Source organism: Dendrobium catenatum, unplaced genomic scaffold, assembly GCF_001605985.2.
Source record: "Dendrobium catenatum unplaced genomic scaffold, ASM160598v2 fragScaff_scaffold_803, whole genome shotgun sequence".
In the NCBI taxonomy this organism is placed as follows: Eukaryota; Viridiplantae; Streptophyta; class Magnoliopsida; order Asparagales; family Orchidaceae; genus Dendrobium; species Dendrobium catenatum.
In genome coordinates, this window is record NW_021319265.1 from 586056 (window position 1) to 611137 (window position 25082).

General features: G+C 34.3%; 1 protein-coding gene across 10 annotated transcripts in view; it reads left to right on the plus strand.

Annotated features, from left to right (window-relative positions):
• The first annotated feature begins 2985 nt into the window (after positions 1 to 2985).
• The window catches only part of LOC110101886, a 39095-nt gene continuing 16998 nt past the window's right edge, over positions 2986 to 25082 (plus strand). For 4 of the 10 annotated variants that reach the window (XR_002303783.2, XR_002303789.2, XM_020830412.2 and 1 more), the window contains exons 1-3: positions 2989 to 3204; positions 12575 to 12660; positions 12835 to 12912. Coding sequence is in view for 8 of the 10 variants with exons in the window: in XM_020830412.2 (XP_020686071.1) it covers positions 12646 to 12660; positions 12835 to 12912 (93 nt within the window). In the remaining 2 variants the exon portion in view is untranslated. Of the gene's footprint in view, positions 3205 to 12574; positions 12746 to 12834; positions 12913 to 25082 lie in introns of all 10 variants that reach the window. The other 6 variants (XM_020830239.2, XM_020830303.2, XM_020830016.2 and 3 more) reach the window with 4 other exon arrangements.

A 25082-nucleotide genomic window follows, 5' to 3' on the forward strand; every position in this document is an offset into this window, starting at 1 on the left:
GAACTTTCAGGGTCTTTTATAGAGTTTGGTATAATTAGAAATACCACCTAAAGGTTGTTAATGACAAATCATACATCAATTATGCATGATGTGCTTATCTATATGTACTAAAGAAGTAGGTCATTGATATTAAGTATAAAGTTTTTGAGTATATGGTTAATATATGACACATGCCTGACTTATTAAGAGGAACTTAATCATATTTTGTTTTATGATATGAAGTGTTTGAGAAGTAAGCAAATATCTATGGTGAAAATATGGAAGTATATGTCTAATATATAAGCTACATGAGAGAAAGAGTTTGAAATGAGGTCGCTTTATGTACATTTATTTGATTGATAGGCACATGCATTGAAGTGTCAATGGTGATTTTTTCTAAGGTGGAGAGATTGTAATACCCACATTTATAGTTCTATCAAATAAAATTATCATAACAAACACAAATGGTTATTTATTATTGTTTTATTTTTATATTTGCATGTTTAAGCATTTTAATGCTCTAATGCATTTCTTAGAGCATGTTTTTAGATTATTTTAGCCTTCATATAATTATACAAAAAAATTTCTTAAAGACAATGAATTGATTTCCTTGAGTTATTACTATAAACTATTTAACGAACCACATTCAAATGAATTTTCAAGATTCTTTTTAACTCCTGTTTATAAATCATCTCCACCACACTGTAAAGCATTCAACAATTCTATTTTATGTGTATTTTTACTTAGTCTTATAAGTATTGTAGATATGAAAATGAGAGATTGCTTGTATGATCTATACTCTTTTTGAAAATTTTATAAGATAATACAACTTTTTTTAAGAATTATCTAGTATTGATTTCGAAAAATGTTTTCACCAAAATGTTCTAGATGTATTGAATTATTTATTTGACAAGTTATAAAATAGTTTATATGAAATTTGTAATTAAAATAAACAAATTGCATAATTATAATTATCTCCTTACTTGTAGATATAAAATGATTTTCACATCTTGGACTCCATTTTTAGCACATTTGTCATCTTTTGGCAATGAAAGATATAAAAGGAGAGGAGAGAAATAGAAAGAAAAGATATAAAGTTTAGATTTGTATAGCTTTCTTTAATTAGCACATTCTTTTTTGTTTATGATATGATAATATATGAGAAATTATTCTGTGCGGAATCCGATTATAGAGCTGTATTCGGATGCCAGTAAAATCATTACACGTGGCGTGCTTACTTGGAAAGTTAGGATATTTATTTGACTTCTTACCCGACCCGTTTGTCTTTTCAGACTTACTGCAGACGAAGAAAAATCCGCAACAAATAAACAGTAAATAAACAGAAAATGCGCAACATATACACAATAAATACTCAATAAATACACAATAAATACGCAATAAAATACTTAATCAATATGCACATTTTACGCAATGAATACACAATAAATACTCAATCAATATGCAAGTCAAATAAATATCGCGGACTTTTAACTTTTCACGTAAGCATCCGAACACAGCTCTATAACCGGATTCTGCGCAAAATAATTTCTCGATAATATATTGGGACATATATCACTTTTTATTTTGTGCATTGAAAGTTATTGTAGGTACACAACTCCCCTTGGCCTATTGGTTGAGAGCTTAGGCTTCCAACTAAGAGGTTCAAGGTTCGAGTCCATGTGTATGCGTTGTGTGTGTGAGTTTGCCTTAAATGGCCTAAATGTCCCAAAAAAAAAAGTTATTGTAGGTTCTATAAAACCTACCGAGCTATTAATGCTCATCCTATTTTACATATATATTCATTTCAAAGAGGGGATATGAGAAGGGTCAAATTGATTAGAGGTAAACTTTGCAAGTTTCTATTTATAGGTCTGCCTTTTATTAGACTACAACTATATTTTTTGCAATCATGGTGATTTAATGTTATGGTGAATAAATAGATGAATATCAGAATTATTCTATATGAACCCTTTTCAATTGAAAGGATGTTGATGAGTTATGCTTTATTATATTTTTGACGATATATTAGTGGCACTGCATTATTACAAATAATGAAAAAAATATATTATTAGTGGCACTGCATGTTTAAAGCTTTTGAAAAAAATATATATTATTTCAATCTATTTTGTGCTATATAAAGGAACATGTCATGTAGTTAATATTAATTTTAGAATATTCTTAAGAAATAAAAAATGAGATAAAACATATTTAAATAAAAAAGAGCTAATTAAACAAAATACTTTATTTGAATCGATTTTATTAAATTTTAGTTTGGCCTATGTTTTAGATTTTGGATGAACTTATAATCTGATTAAATCGAGTTGCGGTTCAATTCAGCTTTATTTTATTTTTGTTTATAATTTTAAAATTCCGTTAGAGCCTATTTAATTTGTTGTAATAGGGGAGTAAAGTATTTCAAATATAAGATTTTGAAAATATTATTTTTTAGTTTGCAGTAAAAGAAGTGCACAGTAAAAAAATTAAAGTAAATAGAATTCATTATTTAGTTCAAATCCAGCATATTTGGAATTCTTCAAATTTGGACAATTTCCAAATACACCATAAACTCAGTGCCATTGCCAGTGCCGACCACCACCTTCGTCACCACCTGCCGACAGCTGCCGACCAGCTGTTTGCCACCGACGGCCTCAGGTATTCTATTCGCTGGCCGACGATCACCTTATGACCACCTCGCCGACTGCCGTTGACCATCGTTGTCCACTCGTTAGTCGCCTCTGGCTACCACCAGCCATCAAAATCGCAACATTTTTGCACTTTACATTGAATTTATTTTACTTTAAACCAAATAAAAAATAATAATCTCTTGCATTATTTTTGCACAATCTCATACATTACATTACTTTTACAATATATTTTTTTATACTACATTCTTTTTACATTTCAACCAAAATAGTCCCTTACATTTCAAAATAAAAATTCAATTGGTCGACCTCCAAAACGCCAAAATGTAAGATAGAATGGAAGACTTCAGTATTTGCCTACCGTGAAAAACCTACAACTAATTTATCTTAAACTGAACCATCAAGAATACATTATAGTTCAGACAATACAAAAATGGAGAGTTCAAGAACCCTAGATTACCATCGGCGACCGTAAAACCAACTAACCGCCTGAATTCTGCGGTGGACGTCTTCTCCACTAGACGGGCATTCTCCAAGCGACATCTTCTCTTCCGTCATTCAGTCCTCGGCGCAGTGCCGCATGGTTGTTAGCCTCACGTTGCTTGGTGGTTTTGTTATGTTTTGGGTGATGAATATCACCAAGTTTAATTAGGTTTTTTTATTTTAAAGCTGAGATCATCTTGATTTCTAATATAAACTTGTTGCAAATATCTCTTTGATTTTCATAATTGGTTGAATCTTGTTACTCATCTTACTTTTGCATGCCAACCTGCTTTTGGTAGAATGTAGATTCACCTGGTTTGGTTTAGTTAAAGGCTGAATGTTTAATCCACTTAGGTTAGGCTTGGTAAAACCAATATCTATTTTGTCGGTTGGTAGATTGAGTAACAGTTAACCCTAAATTCTGTTTGGTATGCCAATGGGTTGACTAATCACAGGTTTGAAAAGTATTGACACATCATTTGTAATGAATCACGTCTAATTGATTATATGTAATTTGAAGTGGTTAATATAATTTAGCTAGTTATGAACATATTCACCTCCTTAGCCATCAGGATTCTCAAGCCCATTCATCTCCATCCCCGCCCTTTATCTCCTCCTTTTTTTTCTCAACTATGCTGTGCTTTCTCTCCTCCTCCAATCCTCATTACTACCTTGAATTCACACCTACATGTTCAACTTGTCGCACTCCTCATTTTGAATAACTCTTAAGTCCCTCCAGCTCAAAGGCAGCCAATTCCAAATCTCCCTTATCAATGACTGCAATCTTTTCTTTGAAAACACCATGCTACTATCATGAGGTTCCTTTCCTCTGTCACAAATTCCTGAAGGACAACCATTGACTTAAGCGAACCCAAGGGGATAGGTTATTTTTAAACAGGATTGAAGTGATTAGTTTATTAGCCAAATCTTAAGTTAAGAGTTGATTTGTGCCATTTGAATTTGTGTGGGCTATAACATAAGGTTAAACTAAGTTGATCCTATTATAACCTAAACCATGCAAACCCTAAATGGTTAATGAGCTAGGTTCGATCTGACTTTCTCCTTCACTATTTACTGGTTGCGTTAAAACAAGCATATTCTATTGTTGGTTAACCTAGCACTTGCTAATCATATCCAAACAATGCATTGGATTGTGCAACCATGGTCAAAACTCTTTTACTTATGTATCCATATTCTAGATCACATCCTTGGTCGGGCAAGCACTTACATATTGAAAGCCAATGAACAAAATCAATGAATTATTGGACAACAATCTAAAATTTGGTACTCAGAAGTGAAAAGCTTGATAGTGGTGGGTGTTTATTGCTTGTAGTTACAAAAAAAAAAGTAAAATCAATCTTAATCTAAAATAATTTTAGATGCATGATGATTATAAGCCTAAAGAACACGTCCATGTGTTTGTTTTATGTGTGTGTGTTAGGTTTTTTATGCTTAAATCATGGAAGATATAGTACGGATTTTTTTCTTAGTTTTTGTGAATTATTATTGTCTTTATGTTTAAGTCATTTTTTATATAACTAGCCTCTTTAGTTTGAATCAAAGTAATGATATCACGATGAATGGATGTTTTGAAATCAAAACTCTTCAGGATATTTCAGCTACCTGACTTGCTATATGTGTTTTTGCTTCCTTCTTGCATGATATGTGCTTTCTTTGATATGTGCTATGTGATAGGGTAACTTTGTGCTATGTGTTATGATTTTTCTATCTTTAAGTATTATACATCTCCCATTTTTTTTCATTTTTTCATTTTGCATTTGTAATTTTTTTACTCATTCCTTCTTTATATTGGTATTGTAGAAAATTTTGTTCCTCTACCCAAACTTGTCGGTGTTGAAAATTCTTATTTGCAGTTTGAACGATTCTCTTGAGAGTTTACTATTTGCTTCATATTTTGTACAAATTGGCATCTGTTTGAAATTTACACACAATGTTCCTAACTTTGCGTCCTTACTCTCCATAAAAATTCATAGCATCTCCTAGACTTTCTAGTATTTTTTCATTTCCTAATAAAACATAAATAGTTTACTTAATGCACCCAAAACAAATTCAAGTCTAAGCCCATTGCTTGAACTAACACAAAATAAGCATAAACAAAACCCATACGTAGCGTAAAGCTCCACAACATTGGTCAAACCAACCTTTCCTTTCCTTGACCACTTGTTGATCTGTATACGAAAAACAAAAAAAAATCACGCTTATGTACCTGTTCGGATGTCCGACGAAGCTCTCGGTACGCCGAGCTTTGTATGACGCATGTCGATGCCATTCCAGTCATGCTTGACACGATGCTCTCTACATGACCCCTGCAACCTGCCTCGTCGTTAAATAGAGAACGGAACGAAGTTCTTATTCATTCTATTCTTCCACTCGCAATCTTCCTGATGTAAGTTTTTCACGCTCGTCTTCACTCTTGTCAATCCAGACTCGATTGCACCTTACCTGCAGCCTTCACTGTGCCGTCTTTTCCTCATTGCTGATAGCACCTCACCAACCCTCAACCTCCTCATGTCTCTGAACTAGCCGAATACCATCACTTGACATGGCTACTGTGTCGATCTGCTTGTGTAGTTTCTACCATCCTTCATTCTCTCGATAGATTGTAGCTGAACTTCCCTCGAATGTTCCTTGAGTTGCCGTCACTGGGCATGAAATCTCTCACACCTGTCCTATCTCCCCTCACTTCCTCCTTAGCTGAGACCTCTTCACCCATCAACGTAGCCAACTCGACCGAACCCTGCCCGATTACTAATCGAACCCCTCCTCAAATTGCCGCAAGCTGATCATCCCGTAAGCTCGATTTTGCCTGCCTTTGTCCGATTCCCCACTATGCCGAAGCTCTTCCTCATCACCTCACCTGTAAGCCAATCCAGCCGAATCCCCTTCACCTGACCCAAGTCTCTCTCTGTAGAGGTAATCCCTAATTAATGTTAATTATAATGAATTACTATTAATTATCACTAATTATCATTAATTGTAATTATTTAGAATTATTACTAATAATTATACTTAATTATAAATCATTAGCATTAATTATAATTAATTATTTATAATTATAATTAATCATGATTAATTATAGTTATTATTATTCATTATAATTAATTGCTATTAATTATAAATAGTCATTGTCAATTATAATTAATTACTATCAATTATAATTAATTATAGTTTATCTTCATTAATTATAGTAATTATAATTGATTATTGTTAATTATAATTAATTATCATTAATTATAATTATTATCATTAGTTTGGGTTAATTATGAATAATCGTGATTAATTGTAATTAATTATAATTGATTATATTTAATTATAATTAATTATAATTAATTAATGTTAATTGTAATTAATCGTCATTAATTATAATTGATTATTATTGTTTTTGTAAAAATAATAAAAAAATGAAATAAAATGATGAAATGAGAAAAATTTTGTATGCGTTGATCGTCGTGTCCCTGACAACGCCGACACTGTCACATCGCGAATTGCCAATGTATAATCTCTCAAACTTGAAATCCTACCCTCGACATGTGTGATGCACCAAAAAATCACATATACACGCTTTTCTTAGCATGATAGGAGGGAACTTGGTGTGATACTTGCGATAAGGCGGGTGAGCCCTGTACACATTTTTTTTAGCGTAGCTGGGACAACTTTAAGTATCTGTATGCGCTTTAGTGCTTATGGGGAAAGAATTGTGTATTTCAAAGAAGATACCCTTGAAAACCAATATACGCCTTTCTTAACGTGGTCGGATTGAAGACCACGGTGGCAATTTTTTCGGACACCTACCATATACGCCTTTGTTAACATGATGAGAAGGCCTAGCTTCCCCAATTTCCCCCAAACCGGGGATAAGTTAGCATGCTGCCGAAATTCAAACTAAAATGCACAGAACCTGAACAATAAGAAGACCTAACTTGAATAACAATACTGGGGACCTGGCATCAACAGAATGCATTGAACAAAACTTGCAAAATGAACAATAGGGAATTATACCTTAAATTCTAAAATGCAGAATTAAATAAAATATTATAAAAAATATTAAATGATAATTCAAGTCATTTAAACAATCTTGAACGAGCAAACATAGGACTTGTGATGAACAAGGTCTTCAGTGTACAAATATGATAAATAACGTTATTTAATCAATTCCAAATAATGCCAATCAATTGCAAATAACATAGCACCTCCTACGTGTGATAAAAAAGAACTTATTATGCGAGCAACAACCAACTTGTAGGTTAAAGTGGCGATACTTGCAAACAACACTAAAAGACATTGTGCATGACAACCCACACAATAGTAGTAGGCAATGAATATAATAATGCCATGTAGTCAACTTCAACAACTTGCATGCAACCAATGTCATTGAAGACAAGCGCACGAAGCCACCAATGAATGATTACTTGCCAATCATCATGCACAAGTGTCGTGTGGCAATTAAGGTTGACATATAAGGGATATTATGACATATCTCTGATTGAGGTCAACCATCCTGCAGTCGATAGCAACAGTGTCTTGCAAGCAAAATCAACCATGTAAGCTGCAGCGATCAATTATGCAACAAATCATCAACTAAGAAGTGCTTGGAGTGTTTGAAGCTAGTGCAACTTTCATATAAGTTGTCATTGCAAACAAGTACACATCTTCAAACGATAGTTGCCCACATAATTGATTATTATCAAATATTTTAAAATGTCCTCATACATGCATTGCAACATGCGTAATAATTCATGTATGCATATTATTTAGCATCGTGAGATGCATTTAATTGTAACAAATGCATTGCATTTACATGATAATATGTTTTATATGTACGTTTCGTAACTTATAAAATACGAGTGTGTCACACGACATCAATATTGTATTCCAAAATGATCTCAGGCATGTACCTGTAGGATTCCGAGGATTTCATTCTAGTGTGTCATTCTGACATCGCTATTGCATTTCAAAGTGACATCCGACATGCATTTGTAGGATGCTGAAGATTTCATTGTAGCATGTCGTTTAACATTGCTACTACACCCCAAAATAACCTCCGACATATATTTATATGATGCCGAGGGTTTCATTCCAGTGTGTCATCCTACATCACTGTTGCATGTTAAAATGGCCCTCTGCATGTATCGTTAAGATGCAAAGGGTTTCATTTAAGCATATCATTTGACATTACAATTATAATTTAAAATGACCTCTTGCATGCGTTGGCGGGATGCAGGGGGTTTCATTCAAGCATGTCATTTGACATTATAATTACATTTTAAAGTATCCTCCCGTAAATATTTGCTATATATAGAAGACTTTATTCCAGCAATATCATGCATACATATAATAATCATAGAAATGCATCGTGCAAAATGCATTCAACAGTATACCCCTGCATGAGCCCCAACGAGTGTGTTATGGATACACATGTGACGTCTGAGAATGCAATGTGGGTTAACAAATAAACCTATGTTTGATCCCGATCATCTGTCAGGTAAATAAGGCAGAGTCGACAAGGTTCAATCAACAAAAATAAAAGTGTCACGATGATGACTGCTTTGAATGTAAATCTCAATTGTTGTGGTTAAATCTAAAAAATCTATCAAAAACATATAGTCGACAATGAACTTGATCCTCTGTCAGCAAATAGACAAAGTAGACTAGGTTCAGCTTATAAGATGAAAACTGCCTATACATACACCCCGATGATAGCTATGATTAATATAAATCTCAATCGGAGGGGTTAATTCTTAATAATCTATCAAAGGCATAAAGTCGACAATGAACCCGATCATCTATCGTCAAATAGATAGAGTTGACAAGGTTCAAGCAAACAAAATAAAAATTGCTCATATACGCCGATGATGGCCGTGTTGAATGCAAATCTCAACAGAAAGGAACCTTAAATATCTAAAATGCCTTTTAAATTCTCATAAGAGATTTAAATTTAAAGATTCCAAAATCTAAATATTTAAAATTGAAATAAATCATCGAAAACACTTAAAGCAAATTCCATCCGTACTCTGAACAGTTTGTTGAGACGAACAAATTGAAAATTATTTTATCTCACAAAGAGCTAATATCTGATCACTGATATCGCTAGGATTCATTCTCAAACAGTCTCCTATCAGAAAAGTACGTGGCATGTGTCCTCTAACTGACGATTTCACCGCCAAATGGTATTGCAGGTAAACGGTTATGACCGGGACCCTCTGAACCAGGTGGTTTGCTGTCAAATGACATCACTAAAATACAGTCATGGTTAGTGTTCATATGTTCCCCAATGATACTAAATCCTTGAGATATGAATAAATAAGATATGCTCGGTAGGGCATAAAGCTCTTTGTTAGCTAAGGTGAATTTTAGTTTGCTCCCTTAGGCAAACATTCACCTAACCCTTGGATGAAGCAACCCATGGATGACGATAAGGATCCTTCTATTAGTTTAGGTCGACTACCTCCTCTGACTAAGTAGACTAGGGATCATGATGGCCCAGGACGACGGAACCATGGGATCTTGATCGGGCTAATCATCATTCACCTCACCATTTGCTTTATGTGCAAGATGGCAAAATTTTTAATTTTAGATATTAAAATTTTCAAATATCAAAATTACACTGCTATTATATGCTTGATATCATGTATCAATTCGATACTATACGTCCTTTTGACGACTAGCCTTAATGGAAAGTTCTCCCTCGTTATCGGGAGGGATAATTAACTATAGGGGATTGCACCTATAGGAAACCAGAACTTAGATCATAAAGTCCTCGTAAAATGAAGAAAAAATATCTAGGTAGTGACTTATCTACAAACCGAATGTGCCTTCTGAAAATTTGCCTTGGAACTTAATCCTTAAAACTCTCCTCGACGACCCGAGAAAGAAGAAAGGGGCTTCGCAGAGAGGCTGGGGCGCAAATTTTCGGAGCCCACACCAGTTTGATTGACCACTCTTTTCTATTTCCCCTCCTTAGCCCCACCATCACCATTTTGTTAAATTTCCATCTAGATTCCAAAATGACCTTTATTATTTCTTTGAAGCTTTAATCTTCTCTTTCTCCAATAACCATACATATTCTCCAAGTTTAATAGTGGTCAATGTCCTATGTTGCATTTGAAGGTTGGCTATTTATAAAACTAACATCCATCTATCTCCATTTGCAATGTAGCCACCCAATCTTGAAGAATACAACAAAACCTCAACCTACCTTTTTTTGTTTTCATTGAATTCTCAATGAATTGGCCATGACACATGCAAATACACGAGTTCAATATTTTATTTTTTGGTTTTGGTGTTAATTTTATAAATATTAAAGTTTCATGTGACTTTTGCATAATTTTTCTAACTTAATGTGCTCTCTTATTTTTTATGTAATATATTAATCTCCTATTATCATACTCATGTCAAAATTTACTTTGTTCTTTTCTCAAAACAAATGAGCACACCTAAAACAATATCCGTTTGTCCACATTCATTCAGTTGGCATACATCTAACTCCAAGAGTCGCAAGTGGAATCAAAACTTCCAATCTCTCCAAAACAAAGAAAGTACCCTATTCACAATGCCCTAATCCAGCCACTGACAAACTATATTATCCATCAATTCCATCCTATGTCCAACCCTAAAGTCCAACCCTAAAGATCCAAAAGTTTCATTAAATTAAATGATTGTTGTCCTCTTTTATCAGTCTCGTCCATCGTATATGTGCATCATAGCATAACGCACAAGATACTGTGTTTGCAAACAATCCTTTGTATTTTTAATAATAGTCTGGTGATTCTTGATAGTTACTTCTTGTAGTAATTTGAAATTGTTTATGGTGTTCGTACTGTGAACATTAGTTAATCTATTTTAATATTTTTGAAGGTTTCATGTATCATAGCAGTGTATAAAGATTTATGTTATTGATTTATTCCAGTAAAGAACAATACAACTACTACTGACATTATCTGAAACCTCCATGTTTTGGACAAACTTCATTTTATGTTTGAAATATTGTTCTAGAGGAATGACATTTTTTGAATTTCATGTATGTATTTATTTATTTAGGTTAAGAAAGTGTTACATATCCAATTTTCAAATACATCTCGCAAACACCTTCGTTAATGCATAGAAAAAAGAATTCATGGAAACTAATTTATTATCCTAAAAAAACAAATGAAAACATTTTAAAAAAATATTGCATAAGAAAATTAATACAGCTTATTTAAAATTACTTATGCAATATAAAACAATCCATTAAGGTTGAATTACTTAATAATTCATAAATTATTATATACATTATTTGACAAAAAGATATCGGAGTTCTTGTATTGTGTTTGTTATACATGTTAATTGAAAAAAAAAAAGACTAAAAGAGATTTTAAATTGTTCAAAATAATTTCTATTTATAATTTATAATAAAATTATAATTGTAATTAATTTTTAATCTATATATTCTATTATATAAGTATTTAACATAATATGTTAGCTACATTATATTCTATTATGAATATCCTTACTATAAAAATAGCCAATAAAGCAAAAACTAACGAGTAATTAGGTAATATTTTATAATCGATTTTATGCAAAAATTAATTCTTAGAAGTAAACTATTTGGTGTTTGATTAATAATTTGATTTACATCAAAAGTTTATGCCCCTCCAATTATGCTATATGTATAAGTGATGCATGATGACATTCTGTTGGTTTAAGATTAAATATTGAAAAACAAGGCACATCAAAACTATAAATAAGCTTTTTTTAAATTTTTTGATTTGCTTTAAGGTTTGATCATATTATTCTTAGCACTATTTAAATTAACCATGTCATAATACACATCCTAACTTTGTTTAAACTTACACGAACTGGTCTAGGTCAACTCGCTTCCTTGGGCTTGTAGACGATGCAAGGTAGCATATTCTGTGTTAATTATGTAAAAAATGAACTAGATTGCGCCAAATTAGCTACATGACTTGATTGGTCCTACCACTCTAGTTGGTGCCTCAGTCTTTTGTGCACCTCATCTTCCATGACTTTGCCAATCTGTTTTCGAACCTTGCTTCCGCTTAAGAAGGAACAACTGTTTCCAGCGAGCGCGTCAGAAGGTTCAATGGTTATTGACAGACTAAAAATTTGCAGCCCTTGGAAAATTTATGAAGGGTCTAACAGCCACTGTCAAAGCTTGCCATTGTCATCGAAATGCTCTTTTGAGAGATGCTGAAGTTCCCTGAAAGTCTTGATTGATTCTTAGAGGCGACGAACATTGGATTTCATATGACATAATTAACAAAATTATTTATGTATAGGCACACACAGAGAGGGAGAGAGGGAGAGGACAAGATAGTTTTGCCTATGTTGGCTCTCTCCTTATATTCAAGTGTCATATTATCATTGTTATGACATTTATGAGTACTTTTCTTTCCTATGGTGGTTATCCCCTTGAATAGAATGCTGATCAGCCTATCCAATGAACTGTGCAGGATATGGAACTACACAGTTTCTACAGAGCCTACTTAAGGACATGTAAATTATTCATTTGGAGGATGAAACGATGCTAGAAGAGCAGGTTATTTTAAATCTGCTGAAATCCTAGGCAGAGAGAGTAACTTTATTTTATATGAAAACAAGAAGGCTGTGATCCAAAGGAAACTGTGAGATATTTGAAAAGTTACATTCTGTCTGATGCTTCTCTGAAAATTGACTCTAGTAACAAACAGCTTGGGCTTATTTCTTCTTCTAGATGGCTACTGATATGCATGAAAGCAAGCAGCATCAACCATCTTCAGACAGTGAGAACAATACAGATAAAGAGGATGATGTAAGTTCTGGGCTTATTTCAGCTTCTAAAATGTTGGTACATAAAACATTTACCTAGGTTTCGGTATTATGCGCTGTATTAACCATCAAATAACAATTCTGCACGTTTTTTCCCAAGTATTGTGAACTCTATAAAATATTTCCCGTAAATATCTTTTAGCTGCTTTTATGTAAAATTCTAAATTCATAAAAACCTAAGTGGTTTGTTACAAACTAAATAGGTGCAAACCGCATTACCTATTTCTCTATTTTTACACTAAGCTCATATGTAGTGGAGTTTTATTCCAAGTTGCTTGTTTACTCTCGGGAAATATTGTTTTGACTAATTTGAAGGTTAACATGGTTAGTAGATGCCTGTTAAAGCTACTATGTTCTTCACACTGCATTGACTATTCATAATGAATTTCTATTTCTATTTCTTAGTTCAAAATCAATGCTCATAGACCATTTTCATGGTGCATACTGCCACAAGGGCAGATTCTAGCTTTTCTTTTCTGACCAGTGTATATATACATCATCATCATTGTTAGCCTTTTACTATGTTCTTGCTCATGAATCTTCATCATTGATTCGTTCCTATTCAATGCTACACTTAGTGCTAATTCTATTTTACAAAGTTTTTTTTTTCCTCACAATCTATAGTCATGAAGCTAATACTTGTGGGGGATGTCTGGAAGCACATGTGCATGCATATGCTTAGTAATATTTATTACTTGTAATCTATGTATGATTTTAGTGATATGTTGAGTATGTACGTGAAAGACATACAAGCGTATTGCCTATATTTGTAAAACCCAAAGTGTCAACTTATAACGTACACATTAGCCTGAGTGAAATTACATTGGGGACTGGCCAACTTTTTCACTTATATTATCAATGCAAGTTACTTTTATTCTAAACTAGTAATTTTGTTTATGGCATATATTATCATAAAAGTACATTCCCAATGCGTGGAGCCTTCGTTAATATTGGATATGGGTCACGACCTACCCATCAGACCTAGAAGATTTCCGCAATAATCCAACAAAATGCAGCAAATTGATAAATTTGAAGTTAATCTAATAAATTTAACATGATCAAAATAATATTATCCACCAAAAATATGATTTAATAGATTAAGTATCTAAAATTCAATGTCATCTAAATAATTTATTCACCCAAATTAATGGAAACCCAACTATTATAATATTCATCTTGGAAGATGTATAAATTGCCATCAAATCAAAAAAATAATTTTATAAGCCTTTATCACCTTTCTACATGCAAGAAATATGAATCGACCAACTCTTGCTCAATGTTGTCTTATTATTACCTGAAGAAAATTAAAAAAATGAGTTTACAATAATAAAATTAGTAGGTAAAACTGGCAAGATGTTATCAATGAGCCATCTAATAAAATAATGTTGCCAGCCTAAAGGACCTATTATAACCTCATTTGAAAAAAATTGCTCAACAATTGGGATTAGGAAAAGGGTTGGTAGCAAAATTAGAATTAGTGTTGCTAGTGGAGATCTAGAAACTCTATTCGTAGAGATGCCTGTTGGAAACTTTGGAGGCTCAAAAGGATCTGCATATAATATTAGATCCATAATATTGTAAGTCAAACTAATATCATGTTAGCTGGTAAATCTATAATGTATGTATTTGGTTTAAGCTTTCTGAGGATTTTATAGGGGTTTTCGGCTTATACATGAAGTTCTTAAATGTGTTACGCGGGATGTTTTCAGGGTGAACATGAATTAACACATAACGACCTTCATTTTATTCTTGAGATTTCTTATAAACATTTATCATAGTTTTATACTTCTCATTTTACAAATAATTTGTTCTTTAACATTAGAATGCAATTTATGCATGCAGTTAATGAGTGATGTAGCATGATTAGAATATATATGTATCATTAGGTATGAGATTTATAGACTACTTGAAAGGGTGATTTTCTAGTGGTAGTGCTGACTGAGCTATTTTAAGCAAATTCGGCCACAGGTGATAATAAATCCCATTTTTTTAAAACTACAGCCAATGAGACAATGTATCTCAATTATTTGTTCACCTATCAGGGGGTAGAAGGTAGATGACAATTTTAGCTATGCTCCAAAAAAATTTCATAAGATTTTCTAGAAGGAGCTAACAAAGGTTACATCCCTATTAGAAATAATAGGTTTGGGGGAGACTGTGGGTGACCAATTTCCTTGAACAACTTGACATGTGAAAGGAATAAACTGTCATGGACTTGGGAATAAAATATGCCATTTTAGAAAGCTAGTCAACTACTTGTAATATAAAAATTTATCTTGTGTATGCTTGCTTGAAATTCATGCAGAGGTCTTGTCAAGACACATCAAACACAAGGAGTATATGGGCATAGAGTTTGGTTAATGTTTTTTTTTTCCTATTTGTCAATTTTTGTAAGTAGAGGTTAATGACATCTTTCTCTTATTCAGTATATTGACTTGTCTTATCTTATATGACCAACCAGTCCACTTGCTGGTAACTCCCATATAAGAAAGTCTTGCAAGGAAGTACATGGGATGCATAGTTTTGATCCTTTCAATATAAATCCATCATGCAATGTGTAATATGAATTCAAGAGAATTTGATTGTCTTTCTGTTACGCCGCTGGATAGCGGGAGCCAAGTGCATGGCCTAGACCAGCTGAACCTAGCAGAAACGCTGGGCGGGAGCTAGCAGAGCAGGGAAGGTAGTCCGGCGAAAGGTTTACCACCATGGAAAGCCGGTTTGGAGGGACATAGGAGATGATGAGAAAGCTCATTGATATGCAGTCCAAAACTCTACCAGCGTTTTGATTGCTAACCCTCACCATTATGTGATCGACATTCCTTTTGCCGAATCTAAGGGAAAAGAGATCGGATGAGAAGAGTTTGACAAGGAAAGTTTCTTCTCATTGGTCTCTACTAAGGGGTAGAATAGGGTTTTCGGATGGGGGGGACATCTGGAAGGGGGTTTTGTAGTGGAGGTGGTGGGTTGACCGACCTACTGGAGGTTTTTTGGGCAAGGGGAGTGGACAACCGAAGAAGAAGGGGGATGTGCCGAGCCATGGGATCATGTCATGATAGACATATGGAGGAAAGGTGAGATTCCCATCCTCGACAAATGGAGGAACTATTGGCGGGAGAGGAAGTTTGGGTGGAGATGCTAGGGTGAGGAAGCTGAAGATGCTGGTGTTCGAAGAGGAGGATGCCCATGGGTGGGTATACTAGATAGAGAGGTATTTTGTGGTGAATAGGTTGAGAGGAGAGAAGAAGCTTACGGTCACAGGGTTACATCTGAAAGGGAAAGCTCTTGCTTGTTCTAGTGGAGGGAGGCCAGATATCCGATCCATTCATGGGCAGAGTTTAACGATTGCTTGTTAGAACGTTTCCCAACCATTCGGGACGGAGACATACACTAGCAATTCCTTGCCGTGTCTAAGGATGGGATCGTTATAGAGTATAGGGAGAGATTGTGTTGCTGTCGGGGAGGATGAGGGGAATTTCAGAGGCTGTGTTTGAGGAAAATTTCTTAAAGGGTCTAAAGCCCGACATATGAGTGAACCTTTGATTGTAGAGACCGAGGGGGTTAAAGGAGATGATGGAGCTAGCCCAAATAGCGGAAGATCGAAGATAGATGGAGAGGATCAGTAAGTGCGGGGTTATGAGAGGCTCTTATAGAAGTACTTCGACTTCACTAGCACTAAGGACCCGACGGTGTCATTTCAGCGGGGGCACTAAGGGAGAAGAGTGGGGGAGTTCTCCTAGGGACCAACTTCAAGTGCCTCACAGAGGCAGAGGCACATGATAAGAAAGCGAAGGGATTGTGCTTCCGCTGTGATGAAAATATGCATCGGGCCATCGGTGTAAGGTTCGTACACTCAAGATCCTTATGGTTTGTTATGAGAAGATTGATAGCGAGGATCTGATGGAGGAATTAGAAATGTGAGGGGAACACTTACACCTGGATGTGGCGGAAGTGTCCCTTAAAGGTAAATGGGTAAATCAGGGAGCAGCTAGTGGTGGTCTTGGTGTATAGTGGGGCTACTTATAAGTTCATCTCCAAGTGGGTCATGGACCAGTTGGGATTGAAGTTAGTAGATACAAGGAGTTTTGGAGTCATGATCGGGACATGAAAGGTGGAGAGGAGGAGAGGGATTTGTAGGAGGTTGTTGCTGACATTCCAGGGCATACAAATAGTAGAGGATTTTCTTTCCTTGGATTTGGAGAGCACTGAGGTGATCCTAGGAATGAAGTGATTACAAATGATTAGGGAGACAAAGGTGAACTGAAAGTCATTGATTATTGAGGTTCAGGTGGAGGAGAAGAAGGTGATGCTGCAAGGAGATGCCAACATATACAGAACCATGGTTTCACTCAAAACCATGGCCAAGACAGTACAAGGAGCATAGCTAGGCTACTTGGTGGAGCTGTAGAGCCTGGAGGAGGTCTGAGATTCAAAGGGGGTCAAGGACCCTGAGTGTGTACATCAGCTTCTGTACCAGTTTCCTGAGAACTTTTAGCAGCCTAGCGGATTACCACCACCTTGGGAACATGAGCATGCCATTTCCTTAAACGAAGGAGCTTCTCTTATTAGTGTCTGACCGTATCGGTACCTGCAGATTCAGAAGAATGAAATAGAGAGACTCATCAGAGAGATTCTCGAGGCAAGGATTATTAGGCCTAATGTGAGCCCCCTTTCCAGCCTTGTTTTATTAGTAAAAAAGAAGGACGATAGTTGGAGGTTTTGCATGGATTATAGGGCCCTAAATAAAGAAACTGTGTTGGATAAGTTTCTTATCCTTGTGATTGATGAGCTGCTGGATGAGCTATTTGGGGCGGTCATGTTCTCAAAGATTGACTTGAAATCGGCATGCCACTTGATTAGAATGAAGCCGGAGGATGCGCACAAGATAGCTTTTATGACTCATGAGGGTCACTATGAGTTTTTGATGACATCTTTCGGTCTTACTAATGCTACATTCACATTTTAGTCCCTCGTTAACCGGGTTTTTCAACCCTACCTCAGAAACTCTGTCTTAGTATTTTTTGATGACATCCTGATCTACAGTCATATAGAGGCATAACATGTGGGTCACCTGAGGACTATACTAGAGACTTAAATTGTTGGGATATGACTTCGAGATTCAGTATTGCCAAGGATTGGAGAATAAGGCCTCAGATGCACTATCACGAAAGATGGATTAGCCACAGTTGACAGCTTTGTTAGTATATAAGCTTTGAGACATGAGAGAAAACAGGATGAGCATCTGAGGAAGATCAGAGCAGAGTTGTTATAGGACCCAAACAGTCATCCCAGTTATACACTGAGGGAGCCCCAGCTGCTATAACATGGGTGATTTGTTTTACTAAGGGGATCAGGGTACATCCTCAAGCTATTGCAGGAGTTTCATGACAATGCAATTAGAGGATATTCAGGAGCTCAGAAAAACCTACACTCGGTTGTCAACAAAATTATATTGGATGGGGATGCATCGCGATGAAAGGACTGGGTAGCGAGATGTGATTTGTGCCAGCGGCACAAGTACTTGGCCATGACACCAAGTGGGTTACTATAGCCTTTAGCTCTACCAGAGAGGATACGGTAGGAGGTGATGATGGATTTCATTAAGGGGTTGTCGTGTTCAGAGATACTGGTAGTAGTGGATCGTTTGAGCAAGTATGAACACTTTATGCCTTTGAAGCATTCACTGGCATGAGGCTTACGCCTCATGCTATATATATTAAAACTTACATAAATCTTGAAGTAAATGCCCGACATTGGACTATATAGGATAGGAGGAAGGGGAGAGAGCAGTTCATCATAATGATGATTCAAATGAAGAACCCCTTAGTGATGATAGTGTTGATGACTTATGAGTTCTTATGTGATATGTCATTGCTATTTATTTTTGGAAATTCGAATTATAGGTTAATGAAAAGAATACTAGGATTTGGGAAAGATAGAATTTTGAGTTGAACTATATTTCATGTTGTCTTATTATTGGGATATTTTGATTTCACTTCATATCTTATGCTTTTTTATGTTTTATATTATTCACTCATTAGTATATAAAAAAATTATCATTTTATGTTTACGCAATCTTTTGATTTTGAGGCTTACGCCTCAAATCGCCTTGAGGCTTACGCCTCGGCTCACGAATGAAAAACGCCTCAATACCCGAATACGCAATTTTAAACATTGTCTATTTGCGACAAATAAAACTTAATGCACTTTTAAATAATGCCACCTGATCTGCAACATTCGTACAAATGAACAGAAGGCGTTTATGGGCCCTTAAATGAAATTTTGTGCATTTTCAACAATGATCATTTGCACAAACAATTATATTTGAATATTTTAAAATCTCCCCTCATGCATTAAAATATGATTCCCTAAACTTAAGTGCAATACCCGCATGGGCCCCAATGAATGTAATGTATATACATGCGTGACATCTGAGGATGCTGTGCCGGTCAAAAAATAAACTTAAGTTCAAGTCTAATTCTTCTCTTTGAATGGATCGAAGTTGACATAACTTGAATCACTGAACAAATATACGGTCGTAGCGTCAACCAAAATATTTGGTTTTATACATTCATATCAGGCCTTCAAGATCTCTTACAAAAAAAATTTACATATGAAAATGAACATCCCAAGTTCTGATATTTATATGATAACTCTAGAATTTAAGAGCTGGACACGATCTTCTATTTGCAAGAAAACAGAGTTGATAAGGTCCAATTAATGAAATTATAATACCCATAAATAATCCTGATAATGATCGCGTTGAAAGCTAATTTTAACCGGAGGGGGTAGTACTTTTTAAATGCCCCCAAATCTTAAAATCAATCTTTAAGGTGCTCCAATTTCAATGAAAGTTCAAAACTAAAAAAATCACAAAAATTAAGATACTTAAGATGAAATAAATCACCCAAATACTTAAAGCAAAAATCCATCCACCCTTTGTAATAGTTTGTCGGGGTGAATAAATTTGAAAATCACTTCAGCTTACAAAGAGTAATGTCTAGTTGAAAATATCACCAAGATTATTTCTCAAGCCATCTTTTATCAGTAAAGACGTGGCATGTGTCCTCTAATCAGTGGTTTCGCTGTCAAATGTCACCACAGGTAAATGATTATGACTGGGGCCTTCTAATCGGGTGGTTTTGTCGCCAAAGCCTATATGTTCCCTAACTGCTTTAATTCCTTAAGTAATGAATCAATAGGATATAATTGATAGGGCATAAACCTCTTTGTTAGCTAAGGTGGACTCAAATATGTTCTCTCAGGCAAATATTCACCTCAATTCTACAAGGTACCCTTGGACGATGCAACTCATGATTGTTGACAAGGATACTTCAGTCAAGTTGGGTCGATTGCCTTCTCTAACTAAGTAGACTAGGGAGCATGATGGCCTGAGACGACAGAACCATGGGATTTTGATCAGGTTCGTCATCATTCTCCCCTTACCATCCTCTTTAAGTGTACGGTGATAAAATTCCAATTTTCAATATCAAATCTTGTTGTTACTATACGTTGGAGACTATGTATCTATTTAATAACTAACTGTAATTGAAAGTTCTCTCTCCTTATCAAGAGGATTAATTAATTGTAGGGGCTTGTGCCTATAGGAAACCTGAACTCAGATCTTAAAGTCCTCACAAAATGAGGGAGAAATCTCTGGGTAATGTCTTATCTAAAACCCAATCTGTCTTCTAAAAATTTACCGCGTAACTTAAACTCGTTAAAACTCTCCTCACTGACACAACAAAAAGGGGTTGCAAAGAGGTCGGGGTATGAATTTTCAAAACACACGTGTGTGTATATATATATATATATAAGTGATAGTTAATTTTTATTATAATTTTTTTCTCTCTTATATTATTAAATTATTAATAAATTGTTCATGACTTCTTAATTTTTGCATTAACTTTAACTATTGCATGTTCCATGATGCATTATGGCTCTATTTGTTCTTTGCATTCTGATTTACTATTCACTATTGATAAATATGATTGGCTGGATCATAGCTCATATATATATATATATATATATATATATAATTAATAGGGTTCCCTTCAATAAAGATTCACTTGATTTGTGCTCATCATCAAGAAATAAGTCCTTTAAAGATTTGTGTTGGAATTTAAGGGGTACTTTTATGACGAGGATCCCCTTTGGTTATGCATATTAATTCTATATTTCGGTCTTTATGTAACCATTATAATACCTTTTGTGGTTGTTCGTAATTCTTAATACAAGAACTTAGTTGATTCAGGCTAATTATATGAAGTTATGGTTTTACCTTGTTTGTTAGAGAGAAGGAACCGAACTCCTATTTTTTCGCCTTAAAACTCTAGGTGGTAGCCACCTTGATCACTCTATACTTTATGTGATTACATCTTACCATAAAATCTTTCTCAGTCCACCTGTCTCTCTCTCCTTGGAAGCCTCTAGCTCTATTTTTTAATTCTCTCTTTTCTCTGTAGCTAGCTCTTTGTCTTGCCCTATGCATTACAACACTAATAAGTTAAAAAAACACATAATTTACCTAAAAGGTTGGTTTTTAAGTACTTTTGCGCTATGAAATTACACATTAACATAACAAGTCCATTAATTATTTAATATGCTCTAACTACATATAGAACATCTTGAACAAAAAGATGAGCACGTTCCTGAAGACTTATTTAATTTATTATATAGCCATATTTTTGATAAATGTTAAGCTATATCAATAAGTAATAAAAATAACTAAGCAATACTCTTGCATTGTAAGGTTTGATAGAATAATAAAAATAAAACTAAATTTTTAGTAGTATTTTAACTTTTGAGCTTGAGTTAAGATGATTAAAGTTTGATTAAATAAATTTAAATAAAAAAATATACATAAATTATTATTAAAATACTAGCAAATTTAAATTTAATTTATAGTTAATGCCATATACCATATATTTGAATTTGACATCAAATAAAATAGTTACCTTACATACTTTAATAGAAATAAAATAGCTATAATATTTAAGTTAAATTAAAAATTAAAAATAATGCCCTGCATGATGTGATTGCTAAATATTAATTAAGTAATCATTTCAAAATAAAAATTACATTATGTGCCATATTCAAGGTTAAAAGTAACAATCCCATGATATAATAATTAGCTTTTAATATGCTTGAATTGAAATTAAAAAAATATCTAATATGTGATTGCTAAATTTAATTAAATAAGTGTTTCAAAATTAAAATTACATCATGTGCCATATAATGTGCCAATTGCTACCTCCTGTCTCTTTCTACACTAGTTTAGCATATGTAAAGATACCTACTCAAGTGCTACCTAATGCCTGAAAGCAACTTAAGTCATCTCATCAATGAAATAGGTAGATTAACAAAATAAAAAATCACCGTTGATAATAGTCCATTGTTTTAGATGAGCTCACTCTTAATAATTTAAGATCCATATGCCATAGCAAACACCACATTTTGTAATTAGTGTTCTTAACAAATATTATGCATATTTCTTTCCAATTTGCTCCTCACATTCAATGTAAATAAGATAATTTGTCACTTATTTAATGCCTCCAAAACCATCCATAGAATCTCTTCAACTCATCAATTCTTTTAACATCCCCTAATAAGTCATTAGGTCCTTACAGGAATACTCAACAAATCCAAAAGTTATAATATGATAAAATGTCTTATACATGCATATGATGTATAAAGTATGAACTATGAATAGATCATGAGGGCTTCAAAGATTGAGCATCTAAGATCATCATTGTGATACCGACATTTTTGAAAAGGTGAGATGAAAACATCTTCTAAAAATTATTTCATTTTTTGCACATCCAAAAAATAATCAACAACAATAACAACAACATCAAGCTTTTATTCCACTATGTAGGGTCGGCTTCATGAATCCTTTTTATTATGTCTTGTTAAGATTTAAATTTTCATTTAAATTTAATTAGAAAGGTCATTTCTAATATTTTTTAGCCAAGTTTTTTTAGGTCTATCTCTACCTTTCTTAACATAGGTCGGATACAATACATCTACTTTCCTAACCGGGTCATCGGATGGCCAACATTTTAATCCAAAAATCATCAAAATTATTTTTATAAAATTCTACATTTTATTTCAACAATTTTGATATACAGAAGTATATATAAATAATAGGTATAGCAGTCTTTATAAATTAATTTTTTTATTAAATAAGTTTCCTAAAATATATTTTAAATTTATCATAGCAAATTAATGAACTTAAGAAAAATAATAAATTTCCAATTTTTTGTCCCATGCAAGCACAAATTGATGTTGTGGATAGCGTATAGATTGTTTAATCACATAATGAATCAATAAATTAAGCTTAGCTTTATCCTATTTCATATAGATTGTTTAATCACATAATGAATCAATAAATTAAGCTTAGCTTTATCCTATTTCATCTAATTATTATCCATCCGTTCGCAATATGGTTGAAGAAGGAAGAAGAAAAGAAGTAGAAGGGAAGAAAGGAGAAGAAGAAAAAGAGAAAGAAAAAAGGTAGAGAAGGGGTAGAGAAGCATTCGAGATTTCCAGTGAGAATCTTATTTTTGTATTTTTCTTGTAAATTGAGTTTGGATTCAAGTTTATAGGATTGAAGGCTTGAATGAGGAGAAATTATTTTAAGGTAAAAATATTATTGCAGACCCTTTTTTTGGCTTTCTTTCTCTCAATAGTTAGCCCTTTGTTGCCTTATATCCCTATTTTCCCCCATTCATTCCCCACCTATTATGTCATGCACTTGAGCTATTTTCTCTCACCTGTTAGGATCTCTATTTCTCTTACTCCATCTCTATTCTTCTTGCCACTATCTCACAATTGCTCTCTTGTTTCTCATTCATCTGTTTTTAAGTTCCGACTCTGAAGTCAGTGGGGTTGGGTTGGTTAATTGAACTGGTGCAGACAATTTTTTTTAATTATTTGTTGTTACAATTTGTGGAAACCCTTAGATTTGAAAACTGGTCGTTTTCTGACTTAAACCTGAGGCCTTCATAACACACAAGCGTCGACTTAACCATTGACCATGCCCAATGTGAAGCTTTATTCCTTTTACTACAGATTCCTAATGTCCAAGACAAGATGAATGGAAAACTGTTGACCTATGTGTAAAAGAACAAAAATGGAAATCATACTAGCCTCGTATCCGTTAAGAAATCGCTCAAAATCTCCGCAAATCCCGTTCGAATGCCAGTAAATCCTGCTGAATACACCGACTGCTACAGTACCCGATTCTGCAAACGGCGCCGAAGCAGTCCGGATATCCCGCGAGATCATCTCGTTTCTGTCGCTGCACTCGATCTATAAAGGGGAGATGAGAGCAAGGCTTTGACACACACTTCTTCCATTCGCTCTCTCTGATCTCTCCCACGACTCTCGACGTCCCGATCCCGGTCCGACTCCACACTCACTGCTTCCGCTCCAATCGACCGAGCTCCCTCTCCTCCCTATCCGGCGATCTTCCCCTCCGATCGGAAGCAAAGAACCGGAGCTTGCTTGCTGTGGAGACAACCTTCTCCCTTTCACGGCTTCTTCTGCCGAACCCCTCGCGCGGCCTCCCCATTTCTTCCGTCCAGAGAGAGAGAGAGAGAGCTCTACTTATCTGAAACCTCCCATCCGAGCTCCTAGGACCGGAATCCCGAAGCCCTGCCGTCCGACTCCACACCCGACGCCTCCTCCTCCGACTTTCTCTCCTTGCCCGATTGGCTGTCACGACATTTTGATCGGGACGCAAGAACAAGAGCTCGTTAACTGAGAAGGTAGCTATCTCCCTTACGCATGCTTCTCGGCCAAATCCCGCAAATTCGCCTGAGGGATTTTGTTTATATATATATATAATAAAATTTATTTTAATTAAGTATAATTATATTAATTAAATATAATTAATTAAATTTATTATTTTTAATCAGTCATAATTTATAAGTTAATTATTATTAATTAGTATTAATTAATTATATTTTTATAAAAATTAATTAATATAAGTTATAATTAATTTTAAATTAATTATAACTTATAGTGTTAATTGATTTTTAATAAATTTTGATTAATTATTTCAATTAATTATAATTAATTATAAATGATTAATAAAAAAATAGTAATTGTTTAATTAATTGTAATTAATTAATTTTAATTATAATTAAT